At 30.9% G+C, this 23,982-nt stretch overlaps 1 protein-coding gene across 2 annotated transcripts; it reads left to right on the top strand.

The window, feature by feature from the left end:
- The first annotated feature begins 138 nt into the window (after positions 1 to 138).
- On the top strand, positions 139 to 22,924 carry LOC143079681 (F-box only protein 15-like). Of its 2 annotated transcripts, XM_076255164.1 has the most exons (16): positions 139 to 374; positions 4,308 to 4,349; positions 4,907 to 4,975; positions 5,767 to 5,871; positions 6,272 to 6,376; positions 7,044 to 7,142; positions 8,502 to 8,714; positions 9,190 to 9,325; positions 12,180 to 12,262; positions 13,112 to 13,167; positions 13,911 to 14,009; positions 14,414 to 14,520; positions 15,301 to 15,362; positions 15,845 to 15,894; positions 16,758 to 16,840; positions 22,640 to 22,924. In XM_076255164.1, exons 1-16 carry the CDS (start codon positions 304 to 306, stop codon positions 22,706 to 22,708), a joined length of 1,449 nt encoding a protein of 482 aa, XP_076111279.1. In that variant the 5' UTR covers positions 139 to 303; the 3' UTR covers positions 22,709 to 22,924. The 2 variants fall into 2 exon arrangements, with proteins under 2 accessions (XP_076111279.1, XP_076111280.1); XM_076255165.1 differs by lacking the exon at positions 4,308 to 4,349.
- Positions 22,925 to 23,982: the final 1,058 nt, after the last annotated feature.

Raw genomic sequence — 23,982 nt, 5'->3', positions numbered from 1 at the left:
TTGATATATATGTAAAAACAAACAAAAAGCATATGAAATTGTATGATGACGAATCATTTAGGTGTATATCTTTGAAATATATTCTATTCGGATTCACTTCAAGGGGCGAACCGATCTAGGGCGAAAATATAATGGGAACGAAATAAAGCCTACACTTTTCCCACTTATCAACATGTAAACAACTTTCAACCCTTACTTTTGCTCTTCAATACTCGAAACCACGCACAGCACTTTCGATTAAATAGAAAAATAAGGTTAACTACAACGTGAGGAATGGATTTTGATCAGTAATTTGTAAAAGTAATGGATGTCAAAAATCACAGAAAGCAGCTTGCAGAATATCTAACCAACAAACAAAAGCAAACCACAGTTAGGTACAAATGTAACACCTATGCTGTGCTAGAAAACTCATGAAAACTAGGAAATTGTTTCAAAATAAGCTTATGTCTAAATTATCTACTAATGATATATTGGTAAAATTAAAATTGAGAATGGAAATGGGGAATGTGTCAAAAGAGACAACAACCCAACCATAGAGGACCGACCGGGGGGGGGGGGGGGGGGGGGGGGGGGGGGGTCAGAGGGGTCCTGATCCTGAAATCCCAGGCTTTAAAACATGAAATCAGTAGGTCCCAATTTAAAGAAATTTAAATCCTGACAAACAGACATCATGAAATTCGAAAAAAAAGAATTCCAGGATCCCGAAATACACATATATCCTCAGTGATTGATATAATATTGCATCCAGTTCATGTTAAGTAATGGGCATAGAAAACTCTAGAGGAAAGAACCGAATACAAGATAATATCTATACGTTTCAGAAACCAAAATGTGGACTGTTATGCACAATGTAGTCTGAGATTACTCTGATGTCCAACGGCTGTTTTGCCAGACAAGCTGGGGCTGTGGGACATAAAAGTATAATTATTTGCATATTTGAGTCTCGAGGTCGCGAAATCCTTCGTAATTTGAAGTCCATTTGAAAATAAAAGAAAAATGTCTGAATCGATGGGTCACAGTGAAATCTGTCTAAATATGGAAAAATAAAGGTTGGCAGGTACATGTAGGTGAAATTTACATAAATGAATAGATAAATGAAAAATGAACAGATTGATGCCCGATTGATATAATTTCAAGGCCGCCAGTCGGCACCAGAAGCGACGAAGCAGCGCATCTATTTTGGGTGGGCAAATATCCACTTTTTGATATGGGACGAGCTCTGACGTCCCACGGCCCTAGCTTGTCTGGCAAAACAGCCGTTGGACGTCAGAGTAATCTCAGACTATGCACAATGCAATGCACAAGAGCTCACTGGATAAATTAAAGTGCGCAGTTGTTTCTTATATAACTACTCTGGAGCATTATAATCAATATTATTGTCATCCGAGATATATAATCTTATTTTTACCATTGTAATGAAAAAGTAAGCCCAAACATACCAATACACTTGCCCTATTTGACCTTTCCCTTGAAAATCGATAAAGCGAAGGAGTGTTCCATCAACATCATGAACATGATCCCATTCAGGTATCTAGTTGAAAAATTATGTCTGGTGACCCGGAGAACTAACCAAGATGGCCGCCATAGCTAAAAATAGAACATAGAGGTAAAATGCAGTTTTTGGCTTATATCTCAAAAACCAAAGCATTTAGAGCAAATCTGATATGGCCGTTTTTTACTCAAAAATCTACTATGAATACAGACAAACTGATGCATCTAGGAAAGTTTTAATGCATGGTAGGACCATTTATTTTCAGTCTGAAGAAGATAGCAAAATAAACAAACACACAAGTTTCATTTGATACGGTCCACTCAGTTACACAGTTTAAATAACCTATTATTTACAGGTATCTATTGTCCATTTAAATCAATACTACTCACAACAGCGATTAATGAGGGGAACTTCTCAAAGTTTTCCCAACTGACAGTCCGGGGTACTACTTAAACAAGTGATTTCAGAATCACTTCTTCAAGTGATTTTGACTGTGAAATATTAAAAAAAAATCTATAAATAGACACAGACTTTTTAAAATCACTGAAACAAGTAATTTGAGAAGATCACTTCAATAAGTGTTTATAACTTTTTCTTGATATTTTTCTCACAAGCTTGATTTTTTTATTGGTAAAAAGAAAAGAATTCCATTGAAAAAACAACTATGTACATCTAGAAATTGTCTTTTGCTTGATAAGCCTGTCAGTTTTTACAATTTATTTAAAATATGCATTTTCTGGAATAGTTGGTAGGACATAACCTTGAAGTATATCATTCTAACTCTAAAGAAAACCAATCAGGTTACCTAATATTGTTGACCTTTGTCTGATAGTCAGAGTAGTTAATGAATATTTGATTACAGAACAATTCCCAAGGGTACTTTTAAATGCTTTAGCGCACTAACTTACTGCTCAAGCGCACTGGTGAAGTTAATATCCATAGATAAAGGGATAATTGATCTATGTAGGAAAATTATAGAAAAGTTTGTGAAAATATGGAAAATCAATGAAATTAGCATTTGAAGATCAAAGGAAACACCAAAATCACTTAAATAGGTGATAACTGAATTTATCAAATCATTGAAATAGGTGATAATGAAATCACTTGTTTAAGTAGCACCCCTGACTGACTGAGTTTATTTTTGTACCTTCTGCAGGAATGAAAAAAAATGAATAGCAAAATCAAGAAAAGTTTATAATTTTCTGAACCATAAAATGCATTTAAAATAATCTATGTCCATTCATGCCTTAAAACTATCGCAGGTGCACAGGTGTGTCTGTTACTCAGAGTAAAATTTGTGGTGTAAATATGGTCATTTTTGGCAAAAGATTATGATGAACCTTAATTAGGAGATCAGGTATAAATATTGACACTCAGTCAAGTAAATGATTAGAGAATGAATGCATATAACATAATTTTATTCTTTTTTCACAATATATATGGCTTTTTAGCTCACCTGGCCCAAATTTGGCCACAATCATCATTGGGTATCTAGTTTAAAAAATGTGTCTGGTGACCCGGCCAACCAACCAAGATGGCCGCCATGACTAAAAATAGAACATAGGGGTAAAATGCAGTTTTGGGTTATATCTCAAAAACCAAAACATTTAGAGCAAATCTGACTGGGGTAAAATTGTTTATCAGGTCTAGATCTATCTTCCCTGCAATTTTCAGATGAATCGGACAACCCGTTGTTAGGTTGCTGCCCCTGAATTGGTAATTTTTAGGAAATTTTGCTGTTTTTGGTTATTATCTTGAATATTATCATAGATAGAGATAAATTGTAAACAGCAATAATGTTTAGCAAAGTAAGATTCACAAATAAGTCAACATGACCAAAATGGTCAGTTGACCTCTTAAGGAGTTATTGCCCTTTATAGTCAATTTTTAACCATCTTTCATAAATCTTAGTAATCTTTTACAAAAATCTTCTCCCCTGAAACTACTGGGCCAAATTAAACCAAACATGGCTACAATCATCATTCAGGTATCTAGTTGAAAAAATATGTCCGGTGACACGGGCAACCAACCAAGATGGCTGCCATGGCTAAAAATAAAACATAGGGGTAAAATGCAGTTTTTGGCTTATATCTCAAAAACCAAAGCATTTAGAGCAAATCTGCTATAGGGGTAAAATTGTTAATCGGGTCAAGATCTATCTGCCCTTTATAATTTTCAGATGATTCGGACAACCCGTTGTTAGGTTGCTGTCCCTGAAATGGTAATTTAAGGAAATTTTGCCGTTATTGGTTATTATCTTGAATATTATTATAGATAGAGATAAGCTGTAAACAGCAATAATGTACAGCAAAGGACGACCTAAAAATAATTCAACATGACCAAAATGGTCAATTGACTGACCAATGCTAATATACTTATTATATATTTAAATGTACTCTGTGACTTTTATTGTTGTAGTTACCAATTATGTCAATCAATTGTATCTGATTTTATGCTCTTGATGGGCCCTGTAATTTTGGAAATAAAAATATTCTATTCTACTCTATATAAACATATTTGACATAATAATTGATAATTTTTACTGAAATGTAATTTAAGGTAAAAACATTTTTACGTTGGTGAAATTTTCATGGAGGAGTCACACGTTAAGTTCTGTTACAATGGACAAAGTTCAAGAAAGAACTCTTAAATTCATCTATGAATTATGATAAACCGCTGCTCTAGAGTAAAATCAAAATTATGTTCTTTAAAAATAAGGAGAGTTATAACTTTTGTCACAGAAATATTTGAAACTATTCTTTAAAAAAGACCAACTTATCTACAAGAATTGTAAAATTCAGAACTTTAATTTTAGATCACAGGAAACAGCAGTTCCCCCAAGAGTCAGAACTAGCAGGTATGGTTTGAAATTTGCTCATTTTGATGATGCTCAAATTTATCTGGAATGAGCTGTCACATGGAAACATCTTTTGTCAAAAAAATCAAAAAAACTTTAACAAACGTGAGATCCAAATAATGTTCAACTTTGTGCATGGATCATGAATAAATATATTTGTGCTTTAATGCCGGTAGTTGTTTTCTTTTTTTTTCTTTTTGTTTGTTTGACTGTTTGTTTAGGACAGTTTTTGTTGCTATAATTATCTGACCAGCTAAATATTCTAATTAATCCTATGTTTGATATATTATTATTTAGTCATACAAGTTGATGACAATGAAAATTGAATAAGTTTGCATAAGTAATTACTGATTTGCTATGGGCATGATGGGCACAAGTTGACTATTTATTAGTAATAAAAACTCATGCGAGAAAGGACTAGTGTGTTATACTACAAGTTAGCTTGTTTTCAGTATTTGACACCTCTTGGGGTGTGATAACTTGGAAGAATAAGTTTGCTCAAAGGATTGTTAAGTTTACTTGGCCCATAATTGTAAAAAAACATTACTGTTTTATAGAGTACCAGCCAGCAGAAAGACTGCAGTGAAAACCTATGCAAGGAGGCTAAAAACAGCAACAATATATGAGTAAGTTAATTTTGAATTAATTGTGCATTTGCTTGTGTGATGCATTACATTAAATATAGTCTTATTACAAAGCAAATTAAACCTTTCATGGGATTAAGTTGGTATTGATCAGAGTATCTAAATTCGTGGAACGTGAACTGTCTTATTGAATTGATGAAATAGGTCTTGTCTTCCATTTTGTCTTCTGTTGAGTTGATTCAATGGAAACTTGTAATTTTCCTTGAAAAGCAATCATTCAGTAATTACTTCTGCTGCACACAAAAATAAAGTCCATGAGAAATTAAGTTCTCATTGAAAACCTCTTGCAGTTAACCTTGCTAAAACTAAATACCATTTCAAACACCATCTGATTTTGGGGAACAGGATTATTTACTTTGCAATGAATAGGAATTACCATTGCTAAATTAAATTAACCATTGATTTTTGGCTTGAATGAGCATCGTTTTATTTAAATGTCTCTTTCTTAAGGAGATCTCATTCAATAGTCATTCTTTATCAACCAGAGATTGTAGTTACTTTATTTTAGTATCTGTATTTCAACTGGGCAAGTGAATTAAGCAGTACTTCATTTCTACAAACTGTAGGTAATTCATACATGTCATGTATCATAAAAATTGAAATAACAAAAATACTGAATTCTAAGGAAAAGTCAAAATGAAAAGTCCCTAATCAATTGGCAAAATCAACTCACATATTTGACTTTTTTAGCACAAGTAAGTTTTAGTTAGCAATTAATATTCATTCACTGCTGTGTAAAACTGATAACACAATGTTTTTCATTTACTTTTCAGTTTACCAAATGAAATCATACTAAAGATATTTGGATATCTGTCAATAGGAGAATTATTATCTGTGGCTCAAGTTTGTCATCTGTGGCACCTGCTTTCATCTGACAAGTAATTATAGTTATTTGCTGCATGCATATTTTATCAAACAAATATTTTTATCCTTTTATAAGATCAGTTTACAAATTTTTAACATTATTTAATGTGATTTATGAAATTTGATTATATTTCATAACCATGATAACAAAGGCCAATTTCCCCTGTATTTGTTTCACAGAATCAAAATAAAAAAAATGTAAAATTCTACTTGAAATTGAATTAAACAGGAGAGTCTATATCATATTATAAAAATAATGTTCCACTACATATTTGTGTCAAGTTAATCCCAGGCCCTTTTGAGCATCTTGTTATTATATTAGTCAAATGTGGAAGTCATTACTATAAGAATGAAATCATGTAAAAAATATGTGAAATGAGTTCATGATTAATTATGCTGTCTTTTGTATTTTAGTTTATTATGGAAGCCATTGCTACAAGCATGTGTTCCTTCCCAAGTAGGCAGTCAACAGCTTGGAGACCTGAAGTCATCCAATCTGAAATCTAGTTTTATGCAGAGGTTGTTACGAATAGTATTATTTAGTTTTTAAAGTTTTTTTTTTTTAAATATCATATTAATTTAAGAAAAGACATGCTTGTCTGCTATATAGTTTTATATTTACAATGATATATATATATACTTTCCAATTTGTATCATATTTATTCTTTTTTGTGTTCCTCAAATCCACTTATCATGCTTATATATCATGCCTGAAATGCAATTACAGTAACAGAACATGCTCAGTTTAGGTCTAAAATTGTATGTTATAGTAACAAAATTATATTTTTCCATTTGCCATTTGTCAGGACTACAAAATGTACCAACTAACTACCTACATGTAACACTGTTGCATTAAATATATCTAACTAACTTTATATAATAAATTTCAATATTATACCCCCAGTAATTTAAAATTTGTTTGTAATTGTTCCATATCAGGTTTGAGATTTCATTTAAGATTGTTTTGGTCAAACTATTTTTAAACAGACCACAAAGTGTAAAAATAAGAAGATGAGGTATGATTTGAAAAACTATCCACATTAACCAACTAATACAGATATTATATATGCCAAACTGGAAGTTTTATCCAAATTTCAAGATTTACCAATCAAAGAAAAGTGCTAGGACATATTGTCCTAGAGACACAAATTCTTGTTAGTTCTATATATTTTTTTATTTATTTAAGGTGTATAGAGATGAGAAACAAAAGAATTCTAAAACTTCTGAAGAAAAAGAACCCATATACAGGTGTAATTCATTGCAAGGATGTCGAAAATGCCTTCAAGTAAGAAAAAGATTAATATATTGTTGAGTTTGGCGAGTAAGACAAACATGCAAATTAAGTCTTTGGAAAAATATATAACCGGACTCTACCTTCAAATCAATCCATCAAGAATATAAGAAAACAGAAACCAAAAAAACTAACACGCAGTAGTCTTAAAAGGGCTAAATGCAATATAAAGTATCCACGAGAATAAGTTAGTTTACATATATTTTTTTTTTAGTAAAAACTTGATGCAAATAACTTCAACTGTTGGTAAGATGGTTTTCTTAAAATTTATTAAAAAGCAGGATTCTAATATGACGTGCTTCTTTAGCTTTGTAAACAACACTGTGATATTGTATTAAAACTGATTTTTGACGTAGGTTTTGTTTTATTTTCTATTCTATTGCATTATTTGCATATTTACTCATTTCAGCAAATCAACATGGCAGCTCCTTAGTTACAAAATGTCAACTTTGGATTTGACGGAAGCTTACGAACAAAACATGTTAATTAAAAATGGCAAATGTTGGGTTTGAGAATTTAAAGAATTAAAAAGGTTTTTCTAGCAGTTATTCACGAAATAACCTATACAAGCTTCATATTTATAAAGATATTTGAGCTTTATCTAACAGGGAGTAAAAAAGAACAGCCACACACACAGCATACCCGCCCTCGCTTCAGTTTTTTAATGACCGTATTTGTCCTATTAGAATCGAAATAATTCATGGAAGCTATAGATTGTTGGAAATTTACTCATGGCCTGGGCCGTGGTATTCGAATTTTATCCTGAGCGTAAGCGAGGGATAAAATCAACGAATATCACGGCCCAGGCCATGTGTAAATTTCCAACAATCTATGGCTTCCATGAAGTATTTCATAATTAACAAATGGTATTGGACACCACAACAGATTCCAACCGCCATCTGTATTCAACTTAATAAGAACACGTTATAAGTCTACTGTAGATTCATTTATTTTCACAGATACTAAGAGTTTTTGACAAATTTCCATCCAAGTCCAATAGGTACTCTTTAAGCATAATTGACATTACACCCTCACTCTATAGGGGCTCCCAACATTATTTCTGTCACACTTTCCTCTGGAAAGCCTGATTTATAGTTTGTCAGCAGTTTGACAGTGACAAGTTTTTTAACTTGTGATCACTTCTTATTTGTCCTTAAAATTTTCCAGTTTATTGAATGAAAACTAAAATTTTAGTCACAATTTCTGTTGATCTGGTAATCAAGTAAGAGGGATCATCTAACATAAGAACCAAAAAATAATACCACAACCAAAATATCCTAATTTACAGTAGTTATGTTTTTAAAAGATGTATTATATATGCTTGTTGAATTTTGTGATTTTGATTGATATTAGGTTTGGTGGAATATCTTGGCAGATAGTTATGACAGACACAAGTGGGAATGAACATTGTTTACAACACCAGGATATCAGTTATCATCTTATGTCTGTGTCAGTCAGATGGTTCTCACTAAAGATGATACCCGCTAATAATGTGAAAAAACTCTCACTGTATTCCTGTAACCCACTGTTTCATGACAGTAAAACAGGAAAAGTTGTCTCAAATGGGTAATTATTTTGTCATCAAAATCTGCCAACAAAAAAAAAGGAATTATGTGGAGACTTTAATAGTTACTGCATTTGTTTCCTATATTTATTATATTATTACTATTTGATGTGTCTAAAGAAATAAAATATTGGTTTTAAATATGAAAGGGGAGATAATTATGTTTTTATTTCAATATTAGTGGTAATTGTCTCACTTAAGTGAAACAACTTCTTAATTTTTGTTCTACTTTTTATGAGATATTTGAATGAAACTCAAAAGTCATATTCCCAATAAAAAAATCTATAGGAAGTATATATCTAATGAAAAAGTATAATTTTGAGAGGTGTATGGTAATATCTCACCTAGTCTAATAACAGAGATTTATTAATTGTAACTGTTGTGATGAAGTGTTATACTTTTGATGATTAAGCAGCTTGATTTAAAACAGTTAAGTTTAATTCTTCTTATGATATCAAAATATCATTTTCTTTTCAGGCCATATCAAAGGTCACTTTTATACTCAATGGATCACAAACTTAGTTCAGCAATAGACAAATTAAAGCCTGTTGGTACTGATGAAAATCTAAAAGTGTTTGCACTTGAAGATGGTATTACAATTGGTGTATGGAAGGTATAGTAAAATTATGATTGAATATGTTGTAGAATATTTGTCAAATCATATTTTTTTTTACTTCTGACTTATGATCTGCCTTCTTCACCAATTCATTTTTCTGATTTTCTATGTTTGTTCGTGAATGAATATAAGAAAAAATCTAAGTTCGACACATTCATTATGATGTAAAGATGCAAAAATGTATGAACACATATTAAAATTAGTTTTCTACAGTATTACTGTCTTCTTGACATTCACTCTATATTTTTTATTGTTATTTTAAACCTGCTGTTGATTTAACATGTTTCCTTTTGTTATCCACAGTCTTAATCTATTTATTTCACCCGATCGACAATGTCGGGTGACATATTGCTTTTCCTCTGTTTCTTTTTCTGTATTATTATTATTATTCTTCCACCTATTTTGTCGTCCAGTTTTCTTGGAGCCAATGGAACCAATCTTAATGATAGTTAAGTATAATAGGGAACACAAAATTTTGGGTAACTGTAGGTCTTAAGACCATTAAAAATGGCTGCCGTTACCATGGAAACGGAACAAATGTGAAAAATTCCTGTTTTTGGTTTTGGTGAATTATTATGACATGCTTAAACTTAGAATCATTATATTTTAATACAATGTAGGTGCCCGGCATATACAGGTTTTTGGATGATTTTGGCAATCATTGGAACTACTATGTTGCCATGGAAACTGCACCAAAAATTTCAAAAATATCAAAATGCTCCAAATTTTTTGAAACTTCACAGTAACGATGAGCAACATTGGTAGATGTGGAATTCAGGGCTCACGCTACCAGGCAACTTGGGCGAAGAAGTCGCTTTTCCGACCGTCACTTCGCTTTCCCCGACCCCCAAAAGCGAAAACAAGTCGCCCTGTTCTTGACGATACTCGCTTTCAGTCGCTTCCGTCATCGGACATTTTCAATTTTTACCAAGTTGATGAAACATCAATTTTTTATTGATAGTTAAAGAAATTTAGACATAAACGATTCATTATCTTAAGAAAAGAGGTTGAAGCATTGTCTTTGCAGTTTGTAGCAGGTTATTTGATAAAAATACAACTTTTTATCACTACGTGCATTTCCGCAAGTTCCGGTGCTTGTTACTCGAAAACGTACATCAACCTAAATTTCGGCAGCAAAATAAGTTTGTTACTTCATTTAAACATGATAAAAGTTGCCTCCAGTAAATGTTCAATCCATTTATTGCATTAAAAACGTCATGTTCCTTTCCAAATAACTTGTCAAACATCGTTTATTTTTGTAAATTTTCTTGCATTCGTCCGCCATTGACCGACTTCTAAACTACGGATCTGAACCGGACCAGTTATGACCGAAATCCGTACTTTTACAATAATTACTACGCACAGATGGAACAGCTGACAGAAAAATATTCATTCCAAAGGGAAAAATTACGTATTCCACACGCATTAAGAGACTTTTAGTTACATCTAATTGATTGGTGTATATATTTCCCTATATTTTTTAAGGATTGTTTCAAAGTGGCTTAACTCTGAGACTATTAATTATATTATGGCCCAGCTTAATAACTTTTATATTTTTTGATGAGAAACACTGAATTTCATACACATGATAGATTTGAATTAAATTGTAATTGATATATTATAATTTCTTTACATTTTTTAAAATAAAAAAAGTTTTTTTTTAGTGCTTGATATTAAATATTTAGTTGGTAGTTTCTCACAAGAACCTTAGTAAAACTTAAACAACTTTTAATTTGAAATGTTACTTTAATTGTATACTCAGATATGAATTGAATAATATAAAAAGAACATCATTTATATATGACCCTTTAAACTATAGTAAAATCCAAACATTGTAGCGCACCGCGCGAATGAGCACTTCTCTTTCAAATCTCACCACTTCTCCCTATCAGTTTCAAAAAGAGAAGTCACTTCTCCCTATAATTCTGAAGTAGTGTGAGCCCTGGAATTTGGCGTTGGAATTTCGAAAATGTCTGCCGTTACCATGGAAACAATGCAAAACAGGTCAAAATGATCCAAAAACCTTAAAGTGGCATTTACTTTCTTAAAATGGTAGGTCAAATCCATCGAAACTTTGATGGTATGTTCCCTCCCATGTACCAATGTGGTTTATGCAATTAAATTTTGGGAATGGTCTCTGTTGCCATAGGAACCATCACAAATGTCAAAAATTTCAAAAATTTCAAAATGCTCCAAAATTGATGAAACTTTATATGATTGTTCACTGTCAAGTCTGCATAAGACTTTTGAAGTTGGAATTTCCAAAATGGCCACCGTTGCCATGGAAACTGGGAAAATGTCAAATATTTTTAAAATGCTCCAAACTTAATGAAACTTAATATTATTGTTAACTGGCATGTATAAATGAGACTTTTGACTTTGGAATTTTCAAAATGGCTGCCGTTGCCATGGAAACAGCAGAAATGTGAAACTTTTGGCAATGCTCTAAATGTACTGAAAATTTACAGCAAGATATATTGCAATGCATAGATCTGCATTCACCATTAAATTGTTTTGAAATGGCTGCCGCTTAGTGGCAATAGGGGAAGGGTGACATCTGCTATTGCTTGCAATGGCAATTCTAGTTATTCTTTATCTCCACAAATAAATCTATCACATTACTCATTTATAAAAGCATCAAAAATGCACTATAGAGGCATTTAGGCACTAAAATAAATTTATCTCTTGTATGTGTATGTTGAAAAATGTATAAAATGTATAATGTTACATATCAAACAGATGCTTAAAATATATTATATTTATTTATTTTTGTGACAACCATATTAGGAATTCATTAATGACTTTAATTTATAACATACTTCTGAAGTTTATGTAGTATCTTTCTTTTTAGGAAGGTGGAGAAATTGCTTTTATTGCAATAGCTGCTGGGCTTCCTGGTTTGGTGAAAAAATGTATCATGGGAACATCATCAAAGTTAGTAAATGTTGTTTTTTTACACATTCAACATCCATTTGATTTATACTTCAATGTTATTAAGATTTTATTTTTTTGACATTGATTTTATAGATACAGTTAAAGTTTGTAAAAGGATAATGTGTGAAGCAAAACTTTGGTTTTTTTTTCAATATTTTACTGAAAGATGTCTGGAATAAGTTTTAAAATGACATTAACAGACAATCTGGAATTAATACATGTTTATGACTTAATAAATTTAATTTTTAATGTTCATTGATTGTTATGAAACATTGACAGTAGTTTATCTTTAAGATATAAAAAATAGCATATGAAGCAGGAGTTTTTGATTTAAGGTAGATCATAGGTATATATTTTCTCAGATAGATTTTTTTTATACTTTGCCAAAATAAAGATTTTTCTATGCTTTTTCCAAAAATATAATAAAAAGTATGGGTCACAGTGTTATTTTTCTAAAAACACAAATATTTGGTATTTATTTAAACATTTTGGATAATGCAATAAATCACTATGTTTTCTTTCTATGAATAAACAGCCTAACTTATCCAATTTGTCTCCAATTTTGCAGATTGGTCAAAGATCTAGACCAATTGTGTACTGTGATTGTACAATCCAAGATGGCAGTATACCATGAATCCACCTTAAATACAAATTCTGCATTTTACTGATGAATCTACATACTTTTAAGTTTTTATGGTCAGCATTACACTTTTTCACTGACTGCAGCAATCACATGCGAGACACTGGTTTCTGTGGAACCCTTTACAAATTATTGTTTAGTCATAAATATTAGTGCAGCATAAGAAGATATATTTTGTTTGATAAACAGTTGATTTCTTTCTATTAAAGGATGTATCAGTCACCAAAGGAAAAAAGTCTTGCCTGTTTACCTGAGTCTACATATGGTATGTTAAATAGTTTTATTCCCCTGAATGTTGAGAGTCATTGGAGGTTTGATGTTGCCAACATAAATATTTGAAATAATTTTTAGTTAATCTCAGGAAGACAAAAATAATGGTAGTACTTATTGGTGTAGACTCTTTCACAAAAAGGAGTTGAAATTTGAAATGTGTAATAAATCAGTCATGTAAGTGTTTTGTTACATACAATAAATTAAACAGAAGACATCCAGCATAAAAGGTCACATCTGCAAACAATTATCAGAATTTCATTATCTTTTATATCTGTCTACAAAAGATATGCAGGCTTTTTCTTAATCCATAATTTTTAAAAAATGCAGTGAAGCTACCAACAGGATACCCAATTATTTGAACACAGAAATAAAGGACAGCACACAATTTGAAAAGCAGGGTCAATATATGCTTGTTCCAGGAAGGTAGAAAAAAATCACATAAAATCAACATTCCCAACGGTCTGTAGATGATGTTTGTTTCAAGGGCAGTATTATAAGATGAATAATTCATACCGTATAAAAACATATTATTAAAAGTTGTTCTAACTTTGAGTTCTTGTTACAATTCATATCTATGGGGTAGTTAGTTAAACCATTCAGGCACTTAAAGTCTCAATTAGATGAAGAATTAGATGTTTTAATCATGCTTGATTTTATCATTTTTCAATTGATATTTGTAACTTTTGTTTTGTATTTTATGTGTGTGAGTAACAAAAAAAAATTGAATATATACAGGTTTATATGGCTACAGTTGTACTATACAGCTTAGAACAATGAAGCAAGAAATTTGGGACCAACAGTTCACAAATGTAGAATGTCCAAACTCAGATATTAGTAAGTTTATCCAGTAGAAGAACATAAATAGTGAATTTTAGTCAGATATTGTTTGAAAAAATGTGAATTACTTTCCGATCCATTCTTAGCCGAATGGTTATAGTTTGTGAAGAAGGGACACACAATTTATCTTTTATGTCTGCCTACAAAAGGTATGTCTTTTTGATCTGTTCGTCTAATTTTTTTTTTATTTCCATTTCTTTAAACTGCCTAAAATTCCTTATTTCAACATTTTCCCAGTTATGTCTCTATTGCTTTGCAATTGAAATTTATTTGCTTGATTATATAAAAGATGTTATAGCTTTTATGTAAAACAAAATGCAACATCATATTCTGTATAATATAAATGAAGCTAGTTCATTATAAAAGAAACATGTTTGATATTATTTTAATACTCGTTTTAGGAAATGGTTTTGCACAATTTCATCTTATGAAGGAAACTGATAGACAGATACTTCAAAAAGAACTTGAATTTCCATGGAAGACTGATGCTTTCAAAAATAAGATAAAGGTTTGTTATTTTGATGCTTAAAACACATTTTCAGGATTTCATGTCTAAGAGGGTAATAAAATTGTATTTAATGTATTTGAAGTTCTCATTAATAAATTTTACTCGTGACAAGAAACAAATATTCTAACTAATGAAAATAATAAAAAATGTGGTTAGATTCACAATGAGACATTTAACCACCAGAGACCAAATTATGTAAAAGTTAGCAGCTATAGGTCACTATATATGTAGGGCTTCAACAATTAGAAAAACCCACACAGCAAGCTTTAAACAGCTCTGACATTGCAAAAGTAAAATACAAAGAGCATTTTCTTAAAATGCTTATCCTTATTGTCATTTTCTAGTAACAGGTTGCACAGTGTCCAAAAACCCACTTATAGCAGGTGTGTTGGCATGGAAAATGATTACCTAATTTTGTGCAAAAACACCTACTGTTTTCAACAAAACTCCCTGAAATGCAATTATGTTGAAATTGTGCTCCTGCTATTATGGAATCTCGAAAAATCACACTTTTCAAGACTTATGAACTTATTTTTTATCTTACAAATGGTACAATTTTCACATTATTGCAACTAATTGTAAATAATTTACATTGATGAGTCCATATATTGCAAACTTGCCTTTTGAGACCTTGACCCATTTTTTATTATTTTTCTCTAGCTGCTGACAGCATGACTGTAAAATATATAATCAGAAAATGGAAAATATTTTAATAATGTAGAGACCGTTCAATGATTTCTTTTATATGACTTGAACTTTATATGCTTTATTTGTATTTAGGATGTGTGCTGTCTTGACGCTATGTTAATAGATAATGAAGGACAGGTTGTATGGAATTGTTGGTAAGTGCTGTTGTTATGTATGCTGCTTTGTGGATTTGAAAATATATTTTTATTGAAATGGGTAAAGTATTGCAATGTGTATAACAAAGAAAATCAGAATGTAAAAAAAAATCAGTAGGACAAAAAATACTGAGATAATTTAAAATAAAAGGGCTGGATCTCAATTAATCGTAAAAACATGTATAACTGACACTTAAATGAAACTGGAACCTTCAGCAATAGTTGTTTTCTTTCAATTGTGTTCTTATTCAATTTTTATCTGTCTCTTTATTTGCCATAGAGTGCTAGACAAATGGATGCTAATCCAGAGTCAACTAAAGTGATGAAGTTTCATACTCAGATTTACCCCAAACTATTTTTTGTTATCGCATTTTGATAAAAAAAAAAAAAGAAAAAAAAAGAAAAAAAGATGCCGGTCAAATAAGAATAATTCTTCAAACAAATTAAAATGAAAATAAATATAATATTCCTATCTATTGTAGTTCTGCTGTAAGTGTGAAGAAGGAGGGAAGTCGAAAATTCTCATTTGACAGTAAGTTGGAGTTGAATTCATAAATAAACAAAATTACATGATATATACCCTTATTTCGTTGATGCAGCTTAAAACAATCATCAATCAATCAAAGGAATTAAATTCTACGGAGAAATAGCAATTATTGAATCAAAGACAGCAGCCTTGCTGCAAAAGTGCATATCCATATATCATTGACAGTATCAATTTAAAAGGAGGAAGAGGTGATATTGAATGGATGTCACAAAGATATTTAAAGTCTTATTCTGCCATTGTGATATTATAAAAACCTAGTATTAATTTTTCTGACTGGATCTAGTGACATCATTTATATTTGGTTAACAGTTTATTGCATCAGCAATCATTTATCTCAACTTTATGCAGAATAATAGCTGCTTTCCCTGAGTTTTCTTCAATGGCTTATATATATATTTTGTAAATGTCAGCTTGTATCATTCCAGTATTGAAATTTACATTAATAAAATTATTTGATATCATTGGATTAATAAAAAAAAATAACTTAACTTGAAACTTCATTTTAAGCTGCATGCAGTTACACTTTCACTCTGACTTTTGAACTATGAAAATCTAGGTTACACAACATAGTATATTCAATGGAAAATGATAAATTGAGATTTAGCGATGGACCAATTTGTAAAACTTTGGAAAATTGTGTGGTTAACGCTATATTTAGCAAAAATCAGCTGATTAATAAAAAGCACTTGAAAAACAAGTACTTACCTCATAGCTGAACTATATATATGTGAAATTTCTTTCTGAACAAAATTCAAAAGCCCTCTTAAATACCAACTAGATAGAATTTATAGTAGCATTAAAAGAGTCAATATAGATTTGTTATGATAATATACCATGTTTCTTTGAAGTGGATTTTGACTACTGCAGAGAACAGTCCAGGTGTATAGAGTATTCAGATCAGAAAGGACAAATTTTTATTCAGATTGACAGGGTATGTGCATAAATTGTTATGTTTAGTTTATATGTATATAATTACACCTCTGTATTTTGATTTATTCACTCAAGTTGTACATTTTTTAGTAAATTTTGATATATATTTAGAACTCAAATCTATGGTGGGTTCCAAATCTATGGCAGATTCCTAATCTATGGCAAATGCAAATGTGACATAATGCCATCCCAAATCTATGGCAGATTTTTAGCTCACCGTTCAAAAGGAAATTTTGCAGTTTTTGGTTATTATCTTGAATAGTATTAATGTTAAAGATAAGCTGTAAACAGTAAATATGTTCAGCAAAGTAAGATCTACAAATAAGTTTATATGACCAAAATTGTCAATTGACCCCTTAAAGAGTTATTGCCCTTTAAGGACAATTTAACACAATTTGTTTATCATGTTTTCTAACTTTAATAAAAATCTTCTCCTCTGAAACTATTGAACCAATTCTAACCATATTTAAGCTGAATGATCCTTAGGGTATCTAGAATAAAGTTTGTGTTTTATTTTCTGTTTCTTCAAAAAACATGGCCGCCATGGCTAAAAATAGAACATAGGGGTAAAATGCAGTTTTTGGCTTATATATCAAAAACCAAAGCATTTAGAGCAAATCTGACATAGGTAAAAGTGTTCATAAGGTAAAGTTCTATCAGCCCTAAAATTTTCAGATGAATCTAATAACCCATTGTTGGGTTGCTGCCACTAAATTGGTAATTTTAAGGAAATTTTGCAGTTTTTGGTTATTATCTTGAATATTATTAATGATAAAAATAAACTGTAAACAACAGAAATTTTCAGCAAAGTAAGACCTTAAAAATTAAAATTAAACTTTGTTTGATTTCATCAAAAATTTAATTCTTAAGATTCTTTGATATGCTGAATCTAACAAAAAAAAAAAAAAAACTACGATGAAATTGGACACTTAAACTCTTAAACAAAAGATAAATGCCAAAAAATCAAGGTGAGTGATTCAGGCTCTTGAGACCCTCTTGTTTACAATCCTAATCTATGGCAGGTTTTGTAATTTCCTAATCTATGGCAGATTTTAGTTGTTTCCACAGCTATGGCAAATTTTGTGCAAATGGAAAACAATACGACCAATGACTTGTCTTAAACAAGTTGAAATATATGACAACGGAAGCATGTCTATAAACATTTGTGAAATAAACATTCGATAATGGTCAACCAAAACATTTTTCATAAATGATAAATTTATATAACTCAGGGATCTCCATGGCCTGTTTAACAATGGCACCCCGCCATCGTCAAATGACCTGCCCCATCGTTAAATTGTCTTCCGCCATCGTTCAAAACGGTTATCATTTTTATAGCCCGACGCCATTTTTTTAGCAATTATAATCAAATGCATGTAATTGCATAACCCTCAGGCTTTTTTTTATATTATAATCCAATACAGTTCTAACGCCTGAGGGATATTCGGATTAAGACCGCTAATCACTTGTACCTAAGCTTGTACAGGTAGATCAACAAACCAGACAGGAGAATACTATCTGAAGATAGACGATTCATTTGTCGAATTATTCAACTAAGTTTCCGCAAATGTTTATGATAATTTAGATTAAATAAATAAATTAATAATCCAGTTACAAAGAAAAAAGTTTAACAAGTCGAACACATGCTTTTATTTTGACTTTCGCGATCAGCATTCCCGTTTTTTAGGAAGTACAAAATAAGAAGTAAAACAGTAATTATTATTTCTTCGCATATAACTCGAGTACTGCTGTTTTGTAACGATAACAATAATCGTTAAAAGTTAAACTTAAATTGTTAAGGGACTTACTAGTTACTGTATTATTACTACTTGAAAAGAAAGTTAAGATTTCTTGTAATGTTAAATTCTCTCTTATTATAAGTAAAAGGATAATTAGATTACCTTCTGCTTAATGGTATGAACATTGTGGTACAATTTCAGAGTAATTGAAATACTTATATACAACTTATTGTCCTGAAACTAGATAAGTGCTTGTTATGGACCCCTTTGGGCCCCTAATACCTAAACCTTAGGGACCATAACCCCAAAAATTAATCCCAAGCTTCCTTTTGTGGTTAAAAACATTGTGTTAAAATTTTATGGATTTCTTTTGACTTATACTAAAGTTATTATCCGGAAACCATCCGTCTTCGGAAAATGATAATGACGACGACGACGTGATACCAATATACAACCACAAAAATTTTGCAGTCGTATAAAAATAGATATTATTTACGAAAAAATATTAATAAATTGTCAATATATTAGTTTTGAAAATAAACCAGAAATAGTCGCAAATTAAAGTGGCCAACAATTTACTTGACCGCTAAGAAAACAACATGTCAAAGGTTAACAGATCATAAATAGTTTATAAATACAATTAGTGTGCAATAAAATCAATGTTGACAATTTCAGTTCCTTATTAATTTATATTTATATAACAAAAGTTATCCACATGAAATCATAGCCCAATGTTTTGAACTTTTGTGAACTTCGTGTTTACTCCAAAATTTCAAAATGATGGTGCACAGTGGGGCCTACTTTTGTAGTTCTAATATGTGGAACCCAGTGTACATATTTTCATAAAGTCATATGCTAATGCCACCTGAAGACCATTACTAAGCAAAATCAACCCTGATTATAATAAAATATTGCACACATAAGAAGGAGTAGGCAATTTTATAGGAACAGTATAATTTATTTGAGCTGAGCATGTGGGTTACGGTTGTAATGAAAAAGTGATTTTTTCCCATTTTTCACTTTAAAAAGAGAAAATGAAAAAAGGGAAATCCAAACTATCATCTTTAAATATGACTTTACAACAAACCAAACTTACGTGTCTCTTTTCAATCAAAAGTTATAAAGTTATAAGACATTTCATGAATCATTAGGTCCGAGACCACAATTGTCGTCCCTTGATTTTCGTTGTCCACGAATATAAGTCCCTAGTGATGACAGTGGGTTACTTGCCAATTTTTTTTATACCCCTTCCAAATTCATTTCTCCATGTTTAATGCCTCAAATTGCAAGTAGGGGGGTCAAATTACACTGTAAAAAAAATTGGGTCCAGAATTTTAAATTAAAGTAGTGATTTGGTCCCGCTGAAAAAGGTTTAAAATTATCACTTCGGACGCCCTAAACATAAAATTGTCCATATTTTGAGTTAGAGCCGATGAAGTTTTCTATAATTTTGATATAATTTGTCCCAAAAGTAGTACAACACACTGAAAAAATTTCATTGAGAAAGCGCAGGTGGGATTTTTTTTATTTTCATTTATGTTCTAAAAGAAATGCACTACGAAATAATTGTGGTCTCGGACCTAAGAGGTGAAATCGGTAAATATAGAATCTGTACTTTGGCAACTTCCCTAAATGATTTGATGGTGTCAATTTGTCAAATAGCATGAAACTAAAGGATTTAAACTTTTATTTTATAGAATTTCTGCAAAAATTACCAATTTTGGCATTTTATGTTCAAAATAGGCATTTTATAGCTTTTTCAATATTAATGCATACATGGCATCCTGACTTTCTATCTGACAGGTTTTCATGTGTCAATATTTGTGTTTCTATGCCTGTATCCAGTTCTTTTACTTATTTATGAACTCTGAATTTACAGAAAAGAAGATTATCTCAGACAATATGTGCAAAATGTGTTGTATAAATAACCCTTGTCTAATGTCCTGTTTGGATGAAGTCAAAAGTGGGGAGCACGGTTCATAAAATTTGAAGTCCATAATAAAGACCTCACTAAATTTGTATAAAAAGCACTTTACAATGTCTGTTGTACCTGTTCCATTTCACATACCGGTAATATCTTTCTTTTCTTCTGTAGGATAGCAAGTGGTTTAAATATAAGCCTGTTGAGACTAAAATTACATGCAAGTTTTCACTAAAAAGGCAAAAATCTTTGTATCAGACCATACTGTCTGCAAGAAAATTTAATTGCAAGTCTTTTTGTGCTCAGATTTGTTATATCATGTCACATGTGTATAGAAATGATAAAAAAAACACAATTTTTTATTTCTTATAGCCTCAATATGCATTTTTTAATGTAAATATGTGGCACAGCCTAAATTGACCCTAAATTATTTCCAGTCTTACTTGGCCTAAGACCCTTTTAAACTAATATAATAAGTTATTTGTAACTTTTCTTTCCATTTAAAGTACATTCAATACATATGTAAGGATTATTTATAACCAAAAAGCTTCACAAATTTAAAATTGCTGGAAAATATTACATCTTCATTTAAGGCCCCCCTTCATTGAAAAACCTCAATTTTTAGGCACAGGCTCATATGAATTTGACTTTTGAATAATTATGCTAAGTCTGATAAATCAAATGAGTACTCTATTGCTTTAAGTACATGATAAATTATATATTAAGGCATTTAAAAAGTATTTTTTTGCAATATTTTAATTTTTAAAGCCCCAAATGTTGATAGTTGAAATTTTTCAATCTTAATGTCAAAATTTAACACGCAAAGATGAGAACAGAATGTAACATATTGTCCTATATATATCCTACTGTTATGAAACTTTGTAAGCAGTGTTATAATTTATTAAGCTTTGGTCATACCAAGGATTTTTAAGATTGGTCAACTCTTTCTATCCTATTAGGTCCGAGCCCACAATTGTCGTTCATGATTTTCATTGTCCACGAATATAGTCCCTAGTGATGACAGTTGGTTACTTCCCAATTTTTTTTATACCCTTTCCAAATTCATTTCTCCATGTTTGATGCCTCAAATTGCAAGTAGGGGGAAGCACTTCGGAAGCTGTCAAAAGATTTCAAGACGCCCTAAACATAAAATTGTTCATATTTTGAGTTAGAGCCGATGAAGTTTTCTATAATTTTGATATAATTTGCTCCAAAAGTAGTACAACACACTGAACAAATTTCATTGAGAAAGCACAGGTGGATTTTTTGAATTTCCATTTATGTTCTAAAAGAAATGCACTACGAAATAATTGTGGTCTCGGACCTAAGAGGTGAAATCGGTAAATATAGAATCTGTACTTTGGCAACTTCCCTAAATGATTTGATGGTGTCAATTTGTCAAATAGCATGAAACTAAAGGATTTAAACTTTTATTTTATAGAATTTCTGCAAAAATTACCAATTTTGGCATTTTATAGCTTTTTCAATATTGATGCATACATGGCATCCTGACTTTCTATCTGACAGGTTTTCATGTGTCAATATTTGTGTTTCTATGCCTGTATCCAGTTCTTTTACTTATTTATGAACTCTCAATCTACAGAAAAGAAGATTATCGCAGACAATATGTGCAAAATGTGTTGTATAAATGACCCTTGTCTTACGTCCTGTTCAAATTCAAAATATTCAAATTACAAAAAGTCCAAAAGAAACAATTAGCAAAGAATGAACATATATAATGTATCAGCATTTTGTGCTTATTTTAGACTAGATGCAGTCTAATTATTCATTGAAAGTACCTTTAAAGACTGTGAAATAGGACAGCTATATTTGTTACCTGTATATAGATTGATTAAGGTATACATGTCCTTTAGACAGGATTTACCTGACATGTACCTCAATTCTATGCATTTTTGGTAAATGCTAATTTTTAAAGATTAAAGGTTAACTTTAATTGGTTGACATAATGATTCTGACATGGTTCATCTGACCATTACCTCATTTTCTAGTTTTATTGTTTGACTGTCATACAAGTGAGAGGTTCAGCTAGCCTATAATTTATCCTATAAAAATAAATTGCAGTTAAACAGGCAAAATTTTTCAGTATTTGCACTTTGTTAATATCTAACATATTTTACAGGATGAAGAAAGAACTTATATTACACATATAGCATTGAGTGTACTCATGGAAAAGCCTTCAAAACAGTGACATGACATATCCAGCAGTGAAGTTGAGACTTCTAAAAATTGTATTCCACAAGATAGACAATGATGAAGTCTAATAGTACTTGTCTTACATATTATTTTTGCACAATATATTTATTCTTATATCCCATAAACTGTTGACACAGAGATATTTCTCGCTTTTTTGTGATATTTATAGTATTTTACAAATGTTGAAATTAAAATTGCAATATTTTATAAACATGTTATTCTTGCAATATATTCAAAGTCAATGAACCATGACTGAAGGTGCATTGCCAAATAACCTTCATAGAAATGAGAAATGCCAATGCTAATATAACCGAATACCAATCGTTCCGGTTGAACTTACCTTTAACACAATCTTTAACTTGTAAACCATGCAAAAGTTTCAAAGTCAATGAACCATGAAAAGAGGGCATGTCAATATTACCTCCATCGAAATGACACTTGAAAATTATTATAAAACTGCATACCAAATATGATTAACTATGATTTACTGGTTCATCCTAACTTAACATTAACTTGTATACTATGCAAAACATTTAAAATTAATAGACCATGACTAAAGGAAGGAGGCAAATTATCTCCATGCAAATAAAGACATGCCAATGCATATCAAATATCATTTACCTACCACTAGCTTGCTTTATATCAATCTTTCATTTTTTGAAGAAACCATTGAAGATAAAGAGAAACTGTAAACATAAATGTGAATTAGGCCAGTACAGTATACAATTAAGTCGAACATGGCAGAAATTGTCAACCAAGTAAATTACCATTTTTCTTCATTTAATAAATATTACGCAGGAATATACAAATAGATAGAGAGCAATAATATATATTGAAAAATGTTTCCAGGAATAAGATCTACAGGTAATTCAACATGATGGAAATCGTCAATTGACCCCTGACAGCATTTTTCCTTGGAAGATATTTTGTTGCTTTTTTGCAGTTTTTGCACCAACTGTTATAGATTGAGTAACATAGATGTTAAAAACTATAAGTCACTGTATGGCCTTCAGCAATGTGTATGACCCATACTGCAAAGTCAGCTTTAAAAGTCCCTGGCCTTAATTATGTACAAAACAATAAAATACAATCAAGTGTAATATATATACGGGGGAAAAAAACCAACAACAACTGAATTAGAGGTCTTTAATAATACATGTACCTAACAAAACACCACTTGATGGTATATTCTCTTGATTTTGTGCCTTTACCAAGTCATGCTATCAATACCATGTGTTGCTCATTGTTATTTGTCTGTTGGATGTGGGA

Source organism: Mytilus galloprovincialis, chromosome 6 (genome assembly GCF_965363235.1).
Source record: "Mytilus galloprovincialis chromosome 6, xbMytGall1.hap1.1, whole genome shotgun sequence".
NCBI classification, from domain to species: Eukaryota; Metazoa; Mollusca; class Bivalvia; order Mytilida; family Mytilidae; genus Mytilus; species Mytilus galloprovincialis.
Note: the sequence above shows the minus strand (reverse complement) of the source record. Positions and strands in the feature narration are given on the sequence as shown.

What these genes read in the sequence shown, in the direction of transcription:
- LOC143079681 (XM_076255164.1), top strand. Translation starts at nt 304, where the DNA reads ATGGATGTCAAAAATCACAGAAAGCAGCTTGCAGAATATCTAACCAAC. An exon ending in GATGTCGAAAATGCCTTCAA is followed by an intron (nt 7,143 to 8,501) that starts GTAAGAAAAAGA and finishes GATTGATATTAG; the next exon opens with GTTTGGTGGAATATCTTGGC. An exon ending in GGAAAAGTTGTCTCAAATGG is followed by an intron (nt 8,715 to 9,189) that starts GTAATTATTTTG and finishes TTTTCTTTTCAG; the next exon opens with GCCATATCAAAGGTCACTTT.